This window comes from Oryctolagus cuniculus, chromosome 1 (assembly GCF_051225735.1).
Source record: "Oryctolagus cuniculus isolate XC-2025 breed Fujian yellow rabbit chromosome 1, ASM5122573v1, whole genome shotgun sequence".
NCBI lineage: Eukaryota > Metazoa > Chordata > Mammalia > Lagomorpha > Leporidae > Oryctolagus > Oryctolagus cuniculus.
Window position 1 is genome coordinate 238,434,887 of NC_142867.1, and position 15,244 is coordinate 238,450,130.

At 60.5% G+C, this 15,244-nt stretch overlaps 1 protein-coding gene across 13 annotated transcripts in view; it reads left to right on the forward strand.

Annotated features, from left to right (window-relative positions):
- Window positions 1-13,850, forward strand: part of CACNA1B (calcium voltage-gated channel subunit alpha1 B) — a 201,815-nt gene extending 187,965 nt beyond the window's left edge. For 10 of the 13 annotated variants that reach the window (XM_070068094.2, XM_070068043.2, XM_070068328.2 and 7 more), the window contains 8 exons: window positions 3,359-3,466; window positions 3,875-3,987; window positions 6,858-6,982; window positions 8,315-8,450; window positions 9,288-9,404; window positions 10,082-10,286; window positions 10,537-10,787; window positions 11,320-13,850. In XM_070068094.2, the coding sequence (XP_069924195.1) occupies window positions 3,359-3,466; window positions 3,875-3,987; window positions 6,858-6,982; window positions 8,315-8,450; window positions 9,288-9,404; window positions 10,082-10,286; window positions 10,537-10,787; window positions 11,320-11,847 (1,583 nt within the window). In that variant the 3' untranslated portion in view covers window positions 11,848-13,850. 13 annotated transcript variants of the gene reach the window in all.
- Window positions 13,851-15,244: the final 1,394 nt, after the last annotated feature.

A 15,244-nucleotide genomic window follows, 5' to 3' on the forward strand; every position in this document is an offset into this window, starting at 1 on the left:
ATTGGTGAAGTCTGTCACACATTGATGAAGAAGTGACGCAGTCCTGTGCACTCTGCCAGAACAGGTCCGGCTCACGGGCGAGGCTTTGTTCTGGTAACAACACACATGTAAGTATGACAGGAGAACACCAGGTGAACCTCCGTGAAAATGCATGTAAAGATGAACTTGGCAGTATTTAAAAGGATGACACAGGTAACCCAAATGGGTGCATCCCAGGAACGCAAGCCTGGGTTTACCAAATCAGAACAGAGTGATGACTTCAGTAGACACAGAAAAAGAATTTGACAGAATTCAATGTCCATTAATGATTTTTAAATTTCAGTTTAGGCCGGCGCCGTAGCTCACTTGGCTAATCCTCCACCTGTGGTGCCGGCACCCTGGGTTCTAGTCCCAGTTGGGGCACCGGGTACTAGTTCCGGTTGCTCCTCTTCCAGTCCAGCTCTTTTCTGTGGCCAGTAGGACAGTGGAGGATGGCCCAAGCTTGGGTCCGTGCACCCGCATGGGAGACTGCTCCCGGCTCCTGGCTTCGGATCGGCACAGCGCCAGCTGTAGCAGCCATTAGGGGAGTGAACCAATGGAAGAAAGATCTTTCTCTGTCTCTCTCTCACTGTCTATAACTCTCTCTCTCACTGTATAACTCTGCCTGGCAAAAGAAAAAAATGAATTTAAAGTAGGATTAAAGCAAGCTTCCTCGCTTATATTGTATTATTGTAGAGCCTCCAGCAGGTACCCACGCTCGTGCCAGTTAGGATGGAATTAACCCTTTCCTCCCTGGACCCAGACGTTCACTGTCAGCATCTTGTTCAACATCAGACTGAGGCAAGAGACTTAAGTGATGGGGCCGGTGCTGTGGTGCATTGGGCTAAGCCTCTGCCTGCAGCGTCAGGTTCCTATATGGGCACTACTTCGAGTCCCAGCTGCTCCACTTCCTATCCAGCTGCCTGCTGATGCACCTGGGAAGGCAGTGGAGGATGGCCAAGTGCTTGGGTGGGTGGAGCTCCTGGTTCCTGGCTTCAGCCTGGCATGATGGTTGTGCCCATTGGACAGAAGATCTCTTTATTTTTTTATCTCTGTCACTCTTTCAAATAAATTTATTTTTAAAAAAATCATAAGAGAAATCCAAATTAAAATCACAGCAAGGGGCAGGTGTTTAGGCTGAGGTTGAGACACAGGTGGCCCTGACTCTGGCCTCAGTCCTAGCTTCTTGCTGATGGGCACCCTCAGAGACAGCAACTGCCTAGGCCTGGGCCTCTCACGCAGGAGACTGGATCAGGCTCCCATCCCCAGAGCAGCCCAAGCCCAGCTGTTGGTGGCATCTGTGGAGTGAACTAGTGAGTGGATCTCTCTGTCTCTGTCTCTGCCTGTCAAATTAGGCCACAGTGAGATGATGCTGCACAGCATTGTGACAGCTAGAGTAGCTCTTTAAATGCAGAGAAGGCAGGGCAGCCAGCATTCTTAGGGGTTCCTGGGGGGAGTGCAAACAGTACAGCCCGTGGGTGAAACAGCAGCTTGTGCAGTTGCTGACGTATGGCCTGGCCACACACAAACACTTGGTGCAGATGTTTGCAGCTGTATTTGTAATTGCCCCAGACTGAACATTATGCTTCCTTCACCTGGTGATAAACCATCTGCAGTATGTCCACACAAGGAGATAGAAATCACCGGGGCCGGTGTGCTGGTGCAGCAGGTTAAGCTGCTGCCTGCAGTGCCGGCATCCGTATAGGCTGCTCCACTTCCCATCCAGCTTCCTGCTAATGGCCTGGGAGAGCAGCGGAGGATGGCCCAAGTGCTTGGGCCCTTGCTCCCAAGTGGGAGACCTGGAGGAGGCTCCTGGCTCCTGGCTTTGGCCTGGCCCAGCCCTGTCCATTGTGACCATTTGAAGAGTAAACTAGTAGATGGAAGATTCTCTCTCTGTGTGTGTCTGTCTCTCCATCTCTGTGTAACTCTGCCTTTCAAAAAATAAATCTTTATGATAAAAAATAGAAATCAGCCATGAGAAAGAAAAGGTGATGAGTGCAACAGTGTGGATGTAGCCCGCACAGCAGGCAGCGATGGAGCTCAGGAAAGCCAGCGAGGGTGTGGTGCCATCTGCAGGCCACCCTGGCACTGCAGGGCCTGGTAGTCAGGTGAGGGGTTGACCCACAAAGGGGCATGGAGGGACCAGGGCTTATGGGTCTGCAGTAGTACCCATTCACCAAAACTCACTGGAGAGCATCAAAGGGTAAATTTTATGCCTTAATAAACCTGATGCTAAAGAAAGTAAGTCCCGGGGCAAGTCTTCGGCAGCAGTTAAGACACTGGTGGAGACGCCCACAGCCCACATCCGAGTGCCAGGGTTTGAGTCCTGGCCCCACTCCCCATTCCACCTGCCTGATGCGCACCCTGGGAGGCAGCAAACGATGGCTCAAGTATTTGAGTCCCTGCCACTCCCACGGGAGACCTGGGTGGAGGTCTCAGCTCCTGGCTGCAGCCCAGCTCTTGCGGACAATTGGGGAATGAACCAGCAGACGGGGTCTCTGTCCCTCTGCCTCTCAAATGAGTAAATGAATAAATAATTCTTTAAAGTTAGATTATTTCATTCCAGTAGCTTCTTGCTGAGAGCCCTCGGGACTGCACACACTGCTGTCTCTGTCTCCAGGGTCTCCCCGCTGCGCCCTTCCTCATGAGACCCTGCCTGGTCCCCTGTCCAGAGCCGCAGCCCTCCTGATAACTCTCATCCCCTCCCCACTTTTTGTTTCCTCTCCTTGGTGCTTCCACTACTCAGCGTGCAGTCTGCAAGTACTGCAGAGGGCTGGACTGTTTCTGCCCCATTCTTTGAAACAGTAGCTGGCATGAGGAGAGTGCTCAATACCCGAGTGGATCGATGAGCGACTGGAAGACTGCCACACACAGTCTGGTCCCCACTGCCACCCCCATGCACACATCTGTGCACACGTACGTGTACATGTACACAGGCACCCACATGCACAACCACATGTGTGCACAGTGGACACTCAGTGGGCATGCATATGCACATATGTACACCGTGCACGTGTGTGTGCCTACACTGCACACGTGCAGGCACACAGTACACATGTGTGGGCATACATGCTCATGTACACAGTGCACACATGCAGCATGCTCATGTACACAGTGCACATGTGCAGGCAGTATGCTCATGTACACACACACACATGCGCAGCTACACATGCCAGTCGGAAACTTGGAATATCTGCTTTTCCAGGCAGGCTCCAGGCAGGGAGAGGACTTTGCAGCCTCCATGTCCACTCCAACCCTCCCCACCTGCCCCAGCTATGCCCAAGGGCAGAATGGCTTCTAACATTCTTCCCCTCCCTCTCCTGCCATCATCCTGGCCCAGCTGGGACCAAGCAGCACCAGTGCGACGCAGAGCTGAGGAAGGAGATTTCCTGTGTGTGGGCCAATCTGCCCCAGAAGACCCTGGACTTACTGGTACCACCCCATAAGCGTAAGTGGGAGGGCAGGAGGTACCTCTGCCCCATGTTCCCTGCCCTCCCGGAGGCTGCAGGGGGTGGAGGGGAGGGTGTGGGCTCTGCTCCCTGGCTGCGCCGGGGGCCCACATGCAGGGAGCTGTGCCACACAGTCCTGGGCTCTTTCCATCCCTAAGCAAAGTCCCTGACGCTGCTGGTGGGAGTTCTCCCATAAGCCCAGGGAAAAGGCAGCAGGGGCTCCTACAGTCAGGGCGCAGAATCTTGGGAGGGGACTGAGGACTGCTTCAGGGAAACTCAGATGAGCTCACCTGAGGCTGGCTCAGGTCTAGGGAAGCCTTGGGGGAGGGGAGGCTGTGTCCTCCCTGCGCTCCGCCCCAGTCCTCGGCTTCCTGGTCCCAATGTCTCCCCCTGGGTCTTCTCCTCAGCTGACGAGATGACGGTGGGCAAAGTCTATGCAGCTCTGATGATCTTCGACTTCTACAAACAGAACAAAACCAGCAGAGACCAGACTCAGCAAGCCCCCGGAGGCCTGTCCCAGGTACCAGGCTGCAGGACTCCCCAGAAGCCATGGATGCCTCCTAGACCCTGGCACCCTCCATGGCTTGAGGATGGTGGGAGACCCCACCGTTCCTGGAGAAGGTGCAGTGGGGAGGGAAGCAGCCACCTCTGTGGCCCCAGAGTCAGAGACCCCACAGCCCTCTGGGGTTGCCAGGTGCTATTGGGCAGAGGCAGTGGGCAGAAGATGAGACAGCTGAGGACAGAGGCCCTGGGAAGTGTCACTGCTGGGCACTGTAACTGCTGGGCAGTGTCACCTCTGGGCACTGTCAATCCTAGGCTCTATCACCACTGGGTACCTTCACCCCAGGGCACTGTCACCCCTAGACAGTGTCATCTCTGGGCACTGTTACCCCTGGGCACTGTCACCCCTGGGCTCTATCACCCCTGGGCAGTGTCACCTCTGGGCTCTGTCACCCCTGAGCTCTGTCTCCCCTGGGCAGTGTCACTCCTGGGCAGTGTCACCTCTGGGCTCTGTCACCCCTGGGCTCTGTCTCCCCTGGGCAATGTCACCCCTGGGCAGTGTCACCCCTGGGCTCTGTCACCTCTGGGCACTGTCATCCCTGGGCACTGTCACCTCTGGGATCTATCACCCCTGGGTTCTGTCTCCCCTGGGCAGTGTCACTCCTGGGCAATGTCATCTCTGGCCTCTGTCACCCCTGGGCTCTGTCTCCCCTGGGCAGTGTCACCCCTGGGCTCTGTCACCTCTGGGCACTGTCATCCCTTGGCACTGTCACCTCTGGGCTCTGTCACCCCTGGGCTCTGTCTCCCTTGGGCAATGTCACCCCTGGGCAGTGTCACCCCTGGGCAGTGTCACCTCTGGGCACTGTCACCCCTAGGCGCTGCCACCTCTGGGCACTGTTACCCCTGGGTACTATCACTCCTGGGCTCTGTCTCCCCTGGGCAGTGTCAGCCCTGGGCTCTGTCACCTCTGGGCACTGTCATCCCTGGGCACTGTCACCTCTGGGCTCTGTCACCCCTGGGTTCTGTCTCCCCTGGGCAATGTCACTCCTGGGCAATGTCATCTCTGGCCTCTGTCACCCCTGGGCTCTGTCTCCCCTGGGCAGTGTCACCCCTGGGCAGTGTCACCTCTGGGCAGTGTCACCCCTGGGCACTGTCACCTCTGGGCACTGTCACTCCTGGGCTCTGTCTCCCCTGGGCAGTGTCACCTCTGGGCTCTGTCACCCTTGGGCTCTGTCTTCCCTGGGCAGTGTCATTCCTGGGCAATGTCACCTCTGGGCTCTGTCACCCCTGGGCTCTGTCTCCCCTGGGCAGTGTCACCCCTGAGCAGTGTCACTCCTGGGCACTGTCACCTCTGGGCACTGTCACCCCTGGGCACTGTCACCTCTGGGCACTGTCACCCCTAGGCGCTGCCACCTCTGGGCACTGTTACCCCTGGGTACTATCACTCCTGGGCTCTGTCTCCCCTGGGCAGTGTCACCCCTGGGCTCTGTCACCTTGGGCACTGTCATCCCTGGGCACTGTCACCTCTGGGCTCTGTCACCCCTGGGTTCTGTCTCCCCTGGTCAATGTCACTCCTGGGCAATGTCATCTCTGGCCTCTGTCACCCCTGGGCTCTGTCTCCCCTGGGCAGTGTCACCCCTGGGCAGTGTCACCTCTGGGCAGTGTCACCCCTGGGCACTGTCACCTCTGGGCACTGTCACTCCTGGGCTTTGTCTCCCCTGGGCAGTGTCACCTCTGGGCTCTGTCACCCTTGGGCTCTGTCTTCCCTGGGCAGTGTCACTCCTGGGCAATGTCACCTCTGGGCTCTGTCACCCCTGGGCTCTGTCTCCCCTGGGCAGTGTCACTCCTGGGCTCTGTCTCCCCTGGGCACTGTCACCTCTGGGCACTGTCACCCCTGGGCACTGTCACCTCTGGGCACTGTCACCCCTGGGCACTGTCACTCCTGGCCTCTATCACCCCTGGGCAGTGTCACCTCTGGGCTCTGTCACCCCTGGGTTCTGTCTCCCCTGGGCAGTGTCACTCCTGGGCAATGTCATCTCTGGCCTCTGTCACCCCTGGGCTCTGTCTCCCCTGGGCAGTGTCACCCCTGGGCACTGTCACCTCTGGGCACTGTCACCCCTGGGCACTGTCACCTCTGGGCGCTGTTACCCCTGGGCATTGTCACTCCTGGCCTCTATCACCCCTGGGCAGTGTCACCTCTGGGCTCTGTCACCCTTGGGCTCTGTCTCCCCTGGGCAGTGTCACCCCTGGGCAGTGTCACCTCTGGGCAGTGTCACCCCTGGGCACTGTTACCCCTGGGCACTGTCACTCCTGGGCAGTGTCACCTCCAGGCACTGTCACCTCTGGGCTCTGCCACCTCTGGGTGGTGTCACCTGCAGGCATCATCACCCCTGGGCACTGTCACTTTCCTCAGTGGTGACAGGTCTGAGGGTATTTGAGCGTCCTCTCTGGAGATGGCAGGGACCATAGACTCGCACTGGTGGGCCAGGGCAGCCGTGTATTCACCCCAGCTCCAACTGGGATGGCTTGGGGCCATCTTCCTGATGTCACCTTCAGCAGCCGCCACAGTGGGGCTGTGTGCGCTGGTGCCACACCACGCCCCGCTGCTCCGGCTGGGCAGACATCACTAATCAATCTCGGCAGTCTCCCTCAATCCGGAAATTCCACCCAGCTTGGTACTGCAGTGGCTGCACGTTGGTGACAAGTTCGGATCTTTGCCATCTGCTAATTGTGCGGCTGGGAAACTGAGGCTGTGAGGTCACGTGGCCATCCCGAAGTCAGTGAGGTCAAGCGGGGAACGGGCGTCAGGGCTCCAGGGTGGGGCCTGGGTGCCCTGTGGTCAGAGCAGGCTGCTGTGGCCCTCAGAGCTCCCCCTCTGCCCTCTTGCAGCTGGGCCCCGTGTCCCTGTTCCACCCGCTGAAGGCCACGCTGGAGCAGACTCAGCCGGCGCTGCGTGGAGCCCGGGCTTTCCTGCGGCAGAAGAGTTCTGCCTCCCTGAGCAACGGCGGGGCCGTGTGAGTGCGGGCAGAAGGGCGTGGCCGGGCGGGGCGGAGGGGTGGAGAGCTGAGCTAGGGGCTGGAAGAAGCAGAAATCCCAGTTCCTCAGCCTCCCTGCCCACACTTCCTTGTGGCTTTGGGGACATCCCGAGGGGCTGCCTCCCAGACCGCAGCATGGGTGGCCGTCAACCCTATGCCCACCTCCACCTGTGCTGCCTCAGGTGGAGTTTCGCTTTCTCCGTTGCAGAAGTGGACTTCTAATTCCTGCAGCTGGCCAGTCTCACTTGCCCGCCCACAGCTCCAGGACTGCTGGCTGAGGCAGGCTTGTTCTCAGGGAAGGGCGTGTGATGCCTGGGGCCTTCACACGGCCTCCGTTCCCACTGTAGTCCGCACAGCTTTCTGTAAGGCCTGCCGGTGTCCTCTGCCCAGGTCCCCATTGTGATGTTGATTTCTGAAGCGAATGCGTGTTTTCCATGAGTCGGCCAGGCCCTTCTGGGTCAGTGACTTAAAGCAGAGATCATTTGTTTCCATTGTTGTTGGTGAGGGTGGGAGATGGGGCCTGGACCCAGCTCACTTGGGGGGCCCTGGGACCAGTGGCCCCCAGGGCTCGAGGCTCAATGGGCCTCTCTGTGTGTCAAACCTTTCTGGACCCCCGCACATGCCCCGTGGGGAGGCCCCCATCACCCAGTGCCGGCTGTAGAGCCAGGCCTGTGTTCGGGGTGGACATGGGCCTTGCAAGGGAGACCCTGAGTCTCAGCTGCCCTTGCACGTCTGGTTCCAGGCATGGGGGCCTAGAGCCAGCCTCATCCTCGAGCTGTCCCCTGTGCACCATGCATGCTGAGGGCAAAGGGCCTCAGGGGTGCTGGGTGCCAGGCTTGCAGGGGGAAACGGACGCCAGTGATTTCTCTGAGCCAAGTCCTCACGTGGATGAGCGGCAGCTCGTGTCACAAGTCTGCAGACCAGAGGGCTTGATGCTTGCCTCGGCCTTTGGGTCCAGCTTGGGTCCTCTGCCGTCTGCACCTTGGCCAGAGAGCTGCGCCTCCCAGACTGCGAGAGAGGTGTCTGCAGCCCTCAGAAGCCCCGTCATGGTGGGGACCGAGCATGGCCCATGGGAGCCACACGCACTCAGGGCAGCATGGGGTCGGCACCACTCGGCGAGTGTGACACAGGCATGACCAGTACTTCCCCTGTGAGGACCGCGGACATCAGCAGAGCCGAGCACAGAGGTCCTGTGTTCTAGCAAGACTCTCCTAGCTCCAAGTGGGACGACCAGGCCCATGGCTTTTGCTGGGGCGTGGCCAGTGGGAGTGAGTCTGACCCTGTGGAACAATCCTCTCTTCTCTTCCACAGACAAACCCAGGAGAGCGGCATCAAGGAATCGGTTTCTTGGGGCACTCAGAGGACCCAGGATGTGCTTTGCGAGGCCAGGGCACCCCTGGAGCGGGGCCACTCAGCTGAGATCCCAGTCGGGCAGCCTGGGACACTGGTGGGCACGCCAGATGGGGAGGGGTGTGTGAGACTGCCCTGGTGGCCATGTGGGACTGTAGCTTGAGAGTATGTGAGACTGTTGCCTGGAGGGTGTGAGACTGTTGCCTGGGTGGTGTGAGGCTGTTGCCTAGGTGGTGTGAGACTGTTGCCTGGAGGGTGTGAGGCTGTTGCCTGGGGGTTTGAGGCTGTTGCCTGGTGGTGTGAGGCTGTTGCCGGGGGAGTTAGACTGTTGCTTGGGGGGTGAGACTATTGCCTGGGGTGGTGAGGCTGTTGCGTGGTGGGGGTGTATAAGACTGTTGCGTGGTGGGGGTGTATAAGACTGTTGCCTGGGGGGGTATGAGGCTATTGCCTAGGGGTGTGAGGCTGTTACCTGGGGCTGTAAGACTGTTGCTTGGGGGGTGAGGCTGTGGCCTGGAGGTGTGAGGCTGTTGCCTGGGGGGGTGAGGCTGTTGCCGGGGGTTAGGCTATTGCTAGGGGGGGTACTATTGCCTGGGGGTGTGAGGCTGTTGCCTGGGGTGTGAGGCTGTTGCTGGGGGTTAGGCTGTTGCTTGGAGGGGTGAGACTATTGCCTGGGGCGGTGAGGCTGTTGTGTGTGGGGGGTGTAAGACTGTTGCCTGGGGGGATATGGGACTGTTGCCTGGGGCTATGAGACTGTTGCTTGGGGGGTGAGGCTGTGGCCTGGAGGTGTGAGGCTGTTACCTGGGGGTGTGAGGCTGTTGCCTGAGGGTGTGTGATACAAGGATGGAGAAGTGTGACTAACCTAACCCTGACCCTGAACCCTAAATCCTAACTGGGCTTGCCTGATGAGACTGACAGGCAGCTGCTCTCCCTGCAGGCTGTAGATGTCCAGATGCAGAACATGACTCTGAGTGGCCCTGACGCCGAACCGCAGCCAGGGCTGGAGAGCCAGGGCCGAGCCGCCTCCATGCCCCGCCTGGCCGCAGAAACACAGGTCTGGCGGGGTGGGGCGTGAGGGGAAGCTGCGTGGTGGGGTTGGGGGTGGAGCCTTGGTGTGTGGACTTGTGCACGTGGAGAGCGAGGGCCTTGGGAGGGGAGAAGCTGCCTCCCGGGAAGCCTGTCCTGGAGCCCCCACAGTTGACCAGCGCCTGGGGACGACACCTGCCCTTTGGGGCATCCCTAGGACATGGAGCTGGTCTCGCCAGGGGCTCCAAGCCAGCCAGGAACACCTGAGTCCCTGTGTGTGCCTCCACCCCTGCACCACCCTGCCCCCGCCCGTGGCTCTAAGGCGTCTCCCACCTCTGCAGCTGCTGTGGCCCATGAGGCCATGTCCGGTCCTCTGTCCATCCTTTCTCAAAGCTTTCTCCTCTCCCTGCCTATCTTCCACCCTCCTGCCCTCGCTGGCCCTGCGGTGCCCTCTGGGTGTGTGCAGGCCCAGCCAAGCTCTTGCTGCTCACACTCGGCAGTGGGTGAGCTCCCCTGGGGGAGCCTGGTCCTCATTTCAGCTTTGGGGCGCAACCAGGCAGGCACCTGTGAGCCCCCCAGGTTTCTGCAGCCAAGCCGACCCCGCCCCTTCCTAGGGAGAACAGAGGTTGGGGGCTTCCTTGCCTGGGGAAGGCACCGGGGGCGGGGCTCCCTGGGCTCCCTCTGAGGCTCTGTGCCTGCCTGCAGCCCGCGCCTGACGCCAGCCCCATGAAGCGCTCCATCTCCACGCTGGCCCCGCGCCCCCACACGGCCCGGCTCGGCAGCACCGCGCTGGACCGCCCAGCCCCCAGCCAGGCCCCGCACCATCACCACCACCGCTGCCACCGCCGCAGGGACAGGAAGCAGCGGTCCCTGGAGAAGGGTCCCAGCCTGTCTGCTGACACAGATGGGGGTGCGTCCAGTGGGGTCTGGGGAGCTGGCCCCGGGGTTGGGCCCTCTGTCAGCAGTCCAGGGTGTCCGTGGGGAGCCCCTTCCTTGCTGTCCCCCAGGGCCCTGTGACCAGCCGGACCCCAGGGGAGCGAGCCCCAGGCGTGGGCGCTGGGCCCTCGGGGGCTGTCCGGCTGCCCCGGTGGGGCCCAGGGCTAAGGTCTTCCTCCCTGCCTGGGGCTCCACTGTGCTGACTTCTCTTCTTCCTGTGCCAGCCCCCGACAGCACGGTGGGGCCAGGACTGCCCACGGGGGAGGGCCCCCCCGGCTGCAGGCGGGAGCGGGAGCGCAGGCAGGAGCGGGGCCGGTCCCAGGAGCGGAGGCAGCCCTCGTCCTCCTCCTCGGAGAAGCAGCGCTTCTACTCCTGTGACCGCTTCGGGGGCCGCGAACCCCCACAGCCCAAGCCCTCCCTCAGTAGTCACCCCACGTCGCCGACGGCCGGGCAGGAGCCGGGACCCCACCCGCAGGTAGGAAGGGGCTCTGCTCTAGGGCCTCCCCCGGCCAGCCCCCCTCTGCCCGCTTGCGCTCCGGTGCCCTGAGCCCACGCCGGGCCCAGCCTGCTGCGTCCTCCGAGCTCCTCCTCGGGTGGTCCCCATAGCTGTTCACGCGTGCGCCCAGGCCTCCCTCTTCTAGCTGCTTCTCGCAGTGTGCGGGCGTGGCCTGGGATCTGCTCCCCTCTCCTGGGGTCCCTCCTCCTCTCCGGCTGCTCCCCGCCCCCCACGCCCCTGCTGGGGCCTCGCCTCCCCTCCCCTCCCCTCCCCTTCCCGTGTGTCCCCTGGCCCAGCCCACGACTCCCCCTCTCCCGGGGCCGCCGTCCCCCCCCCACCCCGGTCCCTGTCCCCCTCCCCATCCCGGTCCCTCTCTCCCTCTCCCCCTCTCCATGCCCCGCCCCCACCACATGCACCTTGTCCCCTGCCAAGCCCCCTCTGTGTGTTGCTGGCCGGGTGTCTGGGAGGTTTGGTTTTTATCTTTGACTTGTTCTGTTCCGTCTTCATGCAGGGGAGTGGTTCGGTTCACGGGAGCCCCCTGCTGTCCACATCTGGTGCTAGCACCCCGGGCCGGGGGCGGAGGCAGCTCCCCCAGACCCCCTTGACCCCCCGCCCCAGCGTCACCTACAAGACGGCCAACTCCTCGCCTGTCCACTTCGCCGGGGCACCGAGCGGCCTCCCCGCCTTCTCCCCCGGCCGGCTCAGCCGGGGCCTCTCAGAACACAACGCCCTGCTGCAGAGGGACCCGCTCAGCCGGCCCCTGGCGCCCGGCTCGCGCATCGGCTCCGACCCCTACCTGGGGCAGCGGCTGGACAGCGAGGCGCCCGCCCGTGCCCTGCCCGAGGACGCGCCCGCCTTTGAGGAGACCGCGGCCAGCAACTCGGGCCGCTCCTCCCGGACCTCGTACGTGTCCTCACTGACCTCGCAGCCCCCGCCGCTGCGCCGCGTGCCCAACGGCTACCACTGCACTCTGGGGCTGGGCGGGGGCGGCCGGGCGCGGCGCGGCTGCCACCACCCCGACCGCGACCGCCGGTGCTAGCCGCTGCGCGCCCGCCCCCGGCGGTGGGCTTCATCTTCCGCGCTGGGCTGCGGGGACGCGGGCACCGAGGCCCTGGACGGGGCCTGGGCGGAGGCCCCTGCTCCCCTCCCCCTCCTCCCTGACAGCAGACGGATCAATAAAGCCCCTTCCGGCGGGACGCGGCTGTCTCTGCCCCCTGACGTGCTGCCTTCCCAGGTCTCCCACCACAGGCTGATCCTGTGTCAGAGACCCCGGTGTCAGTGTGCAGGGGTGGGGGGTGCGGGGCCTGTGTCGGACCCCCAGGGTTAATGGGGGGAGCGTCAGTGTGTGGGAGCACCTGTGACCCGTGTTGGTGGGAGGAGTTGCACTGCCTGGAGGCATAGGGGAGCTTAGGGGTCTCGAGGGAGCCGGGGGAGGAGCTGAGGTTGCTCCTGGTCCCTGGTCGCGGGGCGGCAGGTGGACGCTGGACACACTCAGATCTCTCAGTCCCTCCCCGACCCCATCAGCCCCAACAGGGACCAAACCTGGAGGACGTGCCGGCTGCTGGTCTAAACAGAACAGGAAGAAAATGAGGAAACCGGAAAATCAGAGCCGTGTCTGCGGCTCGTGGGAGGAGCCCAGCGGCCCCTGGCTCCGCTGCTCTTGACCAAGTGCCTGACCCCCGGCCCTCGTGCCCCAGGCCCCGGCTCTGCGGTGCGCGGCGAGGCCTTGTGAGCCGCCCCGGTGGGTTCTGTGAAAACTTCAAGACAGCAGCCAGGAGGGACCAGGGTGGCCAGCGGGAGGTCCCCAGGGAAGCCGTGGGCTGTGCATGTGTGTGAGGGGTTCCTGTCTCTTCTCCATCTGGGTCTCCGGCCTGGGAAGCCAGCAAGCCGGGCAGGGCCTCTGCTGTATCTGCACCAAGAGAGAGATGAGGGGCTGGGGGCTCCGGCAAGGGGCTGTCGGGGCCAGGAGAGAGCGACCACATAGGAGGGCGGCTCCTGCCGCCCAGGTGGGGCTGCTGCAGGCCGGCCCTGCTCCTGGCACAGGGCGGGGACCGGGAGGAAGAGGCCGCATGAGGACCGGCGCTGTGACCCACAGGGCTATGCAACAAGACACACATTTCACAGACACAACACAGGACAGCCACCTGGTCTGGGGCCTTGGCATGAGTGTGACCAAACCTTTTTATAGAATTTCCTTACGCGAAGGCACAACACTCTGAGACTTTAACATAACAGAGTATTTTATTCCAGTTGAGCAGACTTAAACGGGAACCTTGGCCTGTGCACGTGATCCCCGTGCCCGTGTCAAAAGGCAGAAGGGTGTGTTTCCACGCTGGCGTCTCATCTCTGGTCCCCAGCCCCAGCCGGCGTTGTCTCCGGTGCTGGGGGCACCCACAGCCTGGCCCTGGCCTCACTGGGCTGGGATCGTCCTTTGCAGACTGGTGTTTCCCAGCAGGCGTCTGGATTCCTGGAGCTGCTGGGGGCGGTGGCAACTGCAGGCAGTGGGGAAGAGGAGGCGCCGCTGTGCTTTCCTGACTGGGGGTTTTGTGTCTGTACCGTCTCTTCTCGAGCTGTTCCGTGTCCCCCTGAAGTCTCCTGGTCAGCTGCCAAATCTGCAATGCATCATCAGTTGTCTGCATCTGGGTCCAGGCAAGCAGTGGCTCTAGTTTGAACCAGTTAGCGTGTGCATGTAAAATATATACATATATACATATACACCAGTATGTGCATGGAAATGTATATCTTCGTACTTTTTGATACAATGTACTCATTTGTTAATTTTTAATTATATTTGATATAAATCAAAGGTTTGTTGCGAAACTTTATATTTAACAACAGTGTTAAAAAAAAAGTCCCAACCATGCAACACAACTGGGACCGACTTAAAAAAAATCCTGTGACTGACTCGTTTGCTGCCTGAGTGATATTTATCAGCCAATCTTTGGATTCTGCTGTTGTTTCTACAATGACAATTTTGTATGAAGCAAAGTCCTTGGATTAAAATAAAAACTTAGCAAAAAATCAAGACCAGGACCCACCGTGCTGCAGGGGATGTGTGGACTGTGCATGTGGGTGGCTTGGAAGAAAGCAGACACGCTCGCGGCTCAGGCGTGGACACTCCTGGGGGTGGGGTGGGGCCGGGTTAGAGCTACCGGGCAAATGGGCCAGCTTGGAGTCGGGAAGGCAGTGGGTGAGATTTCGTAAAACTTGAGTTCCAGGCAGGCCTAGAGATGCTCAAGTAAGAGAGGCAGGCTTAGGGTTGTATTTTGGATTGGGATTCAGGACTAGGGCCAAAGTATGAGATTATACAGCACTGATGGATGGTTAGGGTGGGAGTTAAGAGTTAGGCTTTGGTTTGGGTTTAGGAAAGCAGAGTTGAGAAATAAAATGGAGGGGGCTGGTACTGTGGTATAGCGGGTTAAAGCCACAGCCTGCAGTGGCCAGAATCCTACATGAGCACCTGTTCAAGTCCTGGCTGCTCCATTTCTGATCCAGCTCTCTGCTAATGCCCATGGGAAAGCAGTGGAGGGTGGTCCAAGTCCTTGGGCCCCTGCACCCAGGTGGGAGACCCGGCAGAGGCTTCTGGATCCTGGCTGGGATCCTGGCCTAGCCCCTTTCATTGCAGCCATTTGGGGAGTGAGCCAGCGGATGAACGATCTCCCTCTCTCTCTCTCCCTCCCTCTCTTTCTCTCTCTCTCTCCCTCCCTCCCTCTCCCCCCTCCTTCTCTCTGTAACTCTGCCTTTCAAATAAATAAATAAATATTAAAAAAATAAAATGGAGAATTATTGGGGTTTGAGTGTGGTTCTGGTTATGATTCAAATTTAGATGTGGGTTCAGGTTTGCATTCAGTTGGAATTTTGTGTGGCTAGGGTTAGGTGTAGGGCAAGGATTGGGGGTTGTCAAAGTCAGGATGAGAGAAAGTTCAGCTTAGGGTCCGTGTGGACGGGGGTCAAGATGAGGGTGGTGAGTCTGCCAGTTAGGGGTTCAGGGGACAGGGCGAGGGGTCAGCACGGGGCCATGGATCTGTGGTCAGTGTAAGGGAGCAGTGAGTTCAAAACAGGGTCCGGTCAAGGCCAAGGACAGTGGCTGGGGTCAGGATCAGTTTTGAGTCCTGTCAAGGTCAGACCAGGTCCAGGGCAGGGTGAACAGTGAGTCAGAGTTGGGTGTTGATGTCAGACGTCTGGCTACAGGTCCTGGTTGGGGTTAGGGTGTGGATCTGGGTTGGGGTTGGGGTCTGCTGAGGAGCCAAGGCAGCCCCTGCCCTCCCTCGGGTGAGTTCTTCCCATGAGCACAGTGTCTCCCTGTCCGTCCCCACACCCGCAGCTCATGGCTGAGGCAGTCTGGGACCACTGCTTCCAGTGAACCCAGCAGAGACGAGCAATGGCGGAGTCGTGGCTGGAGGTGTTTGCGAAGCTGATGGTGCAGTGCAGGTGGG